The sequence below is a fragment of the Octopus bimaculoides genome, chromosome 11, assembly GCF_001194135.2.
Source record: "Octopus bimaculoides isolate UCB-OBI-ISO-001 chromosome 11, ASM119413v2, whole genome shotgun sequence".
Taxonomy (NCBI): domain Eukaryota; kingdom Metazoa; phylum Mollusca; class Cephalopoda; order Octopoda; family Octopodidae; genus Octopus; species Octopus bimaculoides.
Genome location: NC_068991.1, coordinates 23,099,471 through 23,104,388, shown reverse-complemented (window position 1 = coordinate 23,104,388; position 4,918 = coordinate 23,099,471). Strand labels below are relative to the sequence as shown.

Here is a 4,918-nt window from a genome sequence, read left to right as displayed (position 1 = left end):
ACACACACACACGTGTGAATATATATATATATATATATATATATACACACACACACACACACATATAAATACAGTTCTGTAAAATATCATGATAATCATTTTTCTGGTATGCTTTCATAAATGAAAATTTATTTTTTAAAAAATCTGATGATTTGAGAGACAACAGGCGGCTTAGATTGTCAGCCGAAGGAGGAGCAACATGAAACTCAGAGTACTAGCATTTTTGCTGAAAACTTAAGATTGTTTAGCCCTTTTGATACCTATTGGCATTTTTGCTGAAAATTTAAGATTCACTCTTTTGATACCTACTCTCATGACATCGCCTGTAGTTGCAAAAATATGAACTTCCTCTTTTAATGTGATCTAAATTAAAACCTTCTGTCAAAAAAATTGAAGCAAAGGAAGTATATGCTAACAGAAATATGGTGACAAAAGAGTTAAAACTTACCCCTCTTTCCATAGAACACAATTATTAAGGGATTTCTTATATTAACAAACAATCTGATCTGATCTGTACACTGTATTTCCCCTGATTTGTCTTTCTTTATGTTATTAACCTCTGGTTAAAAGAACTAAGTTATTTGATGAAATAAAGAATTTTTAAATATGCAACATTATTAACTATATAATTGTTCTTTGACAATTTTTAACTTACAATTCTAATAATTGTTTTTCTTTAAAATTCTTTCCCAAACTTAAGATTGTTAAATGTTAATTTTTTTTTTAAATATTCATTTCATCCATTAGTTTTAAAATGTTCTGGTTATTTTCTATTGGAAGTTAAATGCTTTTTTTGGAATGTCACAAACTTGATTATGTTTTTAAGTTTCCTTTTATTTTCAAGCATAAATAAAATGTTTTTTTACTAAAACACATTTAAGGGTTCACTGAGTTTTGCATGTCAGACAGAAAAGCTGTTTTAACTATACAAGTGTAACGAAGTTGATGAGTTTTGTTTTAAGTATGATTCTCTACCAGTGTTACCCTCCTCTATTGTTCAAACAAGTCTGCAAATAAAGCATCTTTCTAAACATTCCAACACTGCTTTACCAAAATAGACTAATATTAATTTTTCACTATTGCTACACTTTCATGCAAATTATTCTATATTGTTGCACAAGTGGACCTCAGAGCAAGCTTTAGTAAACCATCTCACTCCAAGTCTTCACTTGGAGTGTGATAGTATCTTCCAGTATACTCCTTACCAAAGTTCTAACTTTTGAAGTTGTCATCAAAATCTTAATATTTAACCTTCCTCCATTCCATCTCTTGTTTTTAGCTCAACACATACCATGGCTAGTTTTGCTTTCTTGTGTAACTACTACATGATTTTTGAGGTACTAAAATGATTCTATGTACAATTGCAGTTCTGTTATATGGGAAAGTATTTAATGAGACAAGTGATCACAAAATATTTTAGAAATACTTTTATTCAGATATTTTTGAAACATGAGTTTTCTGTAAATTTAAAATAATCATCCATTGTTATGGAAACATGAAATGTAAGAGATGGGAACAGACTGTTTACAAAATATTTCCAGATGGATGTCAAAAATTCCACAAACTGATACACACCTTATAACAATATTAAGGATATTTGCCACGCATTGCTGAGATTTCTGCTGGATAGCTTCACCATAGCAATATATTTTAGTCTTATTAAAAAATATTTATTTGCTATTTAATTCCAAAAGAGGCAAATATCTCTCAATATCAAAGTTTTCTTTTATATGAGGCCTGACTTTCATAGAACCAATCAAAGCCATGAATTAACATGATATTTGAGATGTTAGTTATCATAAAAATATGACATAGCTAAGATATGAAAAATGGTCAATATGACAAAGGTATCTAAATGTTAAATAGTTGCCTAACTGCAGAATAATTTTTTTTCATTTGTTCAAAAAAAAAAAAAAAAAAATGATGAAATAAAAATGAACAGAGATAGTGTGGTTCTGCTTGCTTTAACCTGATCCAGCTTGTTTCCGCAGCATTATATAGATTTTCTCCTTCATCCACTCTTTGTTGTGTGGAACATAAGTCCCAGTAGATTTTTGGAATCTGATGAAAGAAGAAAAATTTAACCTTTTAGGTTTTGTAAGAAGAAAATTTTGTTAACTTTTATTTTTAAAATCCCAAATAAAATTCACTATTTCTTTAAAAGAATCACCTGTAGTCAAAATCCTTTGCAATTAAACAAAGTGTGATAATAGTCAGACATAAAAGAGACATGTTAACAAAAACTTCATAATTGTTTTATAGAATTAGCAATGAATATGCTTATTTAACTCCAGGTGAGTCCTGATCGAGAAGAGCATACTGCTGTGACTCCTATTTTTTTACCTCTGGGCCAGTATACCTTGCGCTACATTATCCAAAGGCAGTTTAAAAACTGTAGGGCAGAGGCTGTAGGTTTGTGTGTGTGTAAATTTTTTAATTTTTGTTGACACTCCGTCGCTTACGATGTCGTGGGTTCCTGTTGATCCGATCAACAGAACAGCTTGCTCGTGAAATTAACGTGCAAGTGGCTGAGCACTCCACAGACAAGTGTACCCTTAACGTAGTTCTCAGAGATATTCAGTGTGACAAGGCTGACCCTTTGAATTACAGGCACAACAGAAACAGGAAGTAAGAGTGAGAGAAAGTTGTGAAAGCGTACAGCAGGGTTCACCACCATCCCCTGCTGGAGCCTCGTGGAGCTTTAGGTGTTTTCGCTCAATAAACACTTACAATGCCCGGTCTGGGAATCGAAACCGCGATCCTATGACCACGAGTCCGCTGCCCTAACCACTGGGCCACCTGTATGTATAATGTGTGTGTGTATATCTATACTATAAAAGGCAATATGAAGTTTGGAAGTAAAGTACTTACACAAGACATGACAGATCAGTGAGTTCATCAATAAAATCAAACAACTGACTAATATCATATGTGATGGAAGGACAAGCTGGGTTCATCCTCTTCAGATGTTCTTCATAGATTTTGCAAATTCCTGCAAACAAACAATATATTTAGTCAATCTTCCCAAGAGAAGTAAAAAAAACAATCTTGAAACTTAGCCGTAGGAGTGAACTGATTTCAAATGGTTCTACAGCAATAATATTGGGTCATCCAATAAATAATGCAGTTTTTTTTTTTGTTTACTTCTTTTATTTTTCAAAATTAAGATAAACTTTTTTAATCTAAAATATACTCTCCTTCATTTTCTACAAAGCTCTTTCATCTCCCTGGTTGACTTGCAAAACCCTTCTTTCAAAATTCACTTATCCGTCACGAAAAATACTCCTCCAATACTGTTCTGACCTCATCTACAGAATTCATATTTTTTCCATCCAAATGATTTTGAAGACTGCAGAGTCCAGCAAATATGGTGGGTGGGGCATAGTTTCCCATTCAAACTGCTTCAGCTTTTGGAATGTCATCCTTGCTTATGTAGCCAAGCATTATCCTGATGGAAGAACACCTTTCGTATTGAAACCAAAGATGGTCATTTTTCTTTTAGTGCTGACTTGAATGACCAGACCCAAGCTTCTCTGTTAGTTCCTTAACAGTTTCAATGGGATTTTGTACCACCAGGGTTTGCAAGATGTCCTCGTCAAGCTCTACAGATCTTCCAGGCAGTAGTTTCTGGCTCAGAATTTCTGGAACCAAGGTTGACACTGGCTTATGCTTACTGTTCAATCTCCATATACTGCATTAATATTCCTTGCACGTTCCATTGTGTTGTTGCATTTATTGAACAACTAAAGCAAAATATGCCAAATATACTCCTTTGTCGTTTCTGTTATAGCTTTGAAAAAAAAAAACTGTTAAAATCGAACTGCACTCTTCAAAACTTGCACTAAGAATAAGGACAAGTTAAAATTACTACCTGCTTTTATAACAAGTTGATGCAGGTAGTTTATCCTGTGCTCCTCCGACTTTTGGTTTATGCAATTGAAAAGACTGCATTATTTATGGGATTACCCAATATAATTTCATGCTAAGAATTGAAAGATAACAAAAAAGAAAAATACTTAATCCTTTAGCATTCACATTATTCTGTTAAATGAACTGCTTTTTTATTCACATTGTTTTGAATTAATCCTGCATTATCTCATAGCTTCAAGATTTCAGTGTGATTGTATATTTTTAGAATGAAATTGTAGAGTATGTATGGGAGGCTTGATCTAGCCAGTTTACACATATAGCAGAGAGAATATTTGGACTAGATACGGACAGTTTAAATGCTAAAAGGTTAAAGGCATGAAAAGGCAATTGAAATCACGTTACCATTTCATGTTAAATTGCTAAAATAGACATAAAAATGTGTACATGATTGTCTAACAGTGTATACTTTTGTTTTTGTAAATTGTACATTTTAAATATCATCACTGCCTGAAAATGTAAAACATTGAGTACGGCATGTAATGTAAAGGTTCTTTCAAAACTCAGGCTCAAGACGATTATGCCCATCATTGAGGTAATAAAACATTACTAAAGTGATGTTCTTTTCATATTGTCTAGCTATAGATATGGTTATGTACTTAAGTTCATTTCACAACAGCTTGGACAAGTGTTTCCTATCATAGCTTTGGCCGTGAATGAAATTTAGCTGTGTAGAAGTCCTTCACATGGCTCTTGGGTGCCTTTAGCAAAACCCTCTTTGCTGCAAGCATTCAGGCCAGGCCTCCAGTGTGAAGATAACTTCCCCCTTTAATCACTGAGACTCCTCATTAAGCCATTAAAAAAAAATTACAATTCAGTGAAACAGTGTATGGATTGTATTACTACTGCCATCATGAGGTTACTGTCAGTTTTTCCATGACAGTAAGACTGAACAGATCTACCAAGTATCCCATTATTATTTCCTCTGAAATCTGTTATAGAAGTGTGTGTATGTGTGTATATATATATATATATATATATATATATATAT

The 4,918-nt window shown here is 32.9% G+C and overlaps 1 protein-coding gene across 1 annotated transcript in view; it reads right to left on the bottom strand.

Moving 5' to 3' along the window:
- Positions 1–1,412: 1,412 nt before the first annotated feature.
- The window catches only part of LOC106879939 (enhancer of rudimentary homolog), an 11,572-nt gene continuing 8,066 nt past the window's right edge, over positions 1,413–4,918 (bottom strand). Inside the window, exons 3-4 of the mRNA XM_014929698.2 lie at positions 2,872–2,992; positions 1,413–2,061 (exon numbers count right to left, since the gene is read on the bottom strand). Of these exons, the coding sequence (XP_014785184.1) occupies positions 1,965–2,061; positions 2,872–2,992 (218 nt within the window). The 3' untranslated portion in view covers positions 1,413–1,964. The remainder of the gene's footprint in view (positions 2,062–2,871; positions 2,993–4,918) is intronic.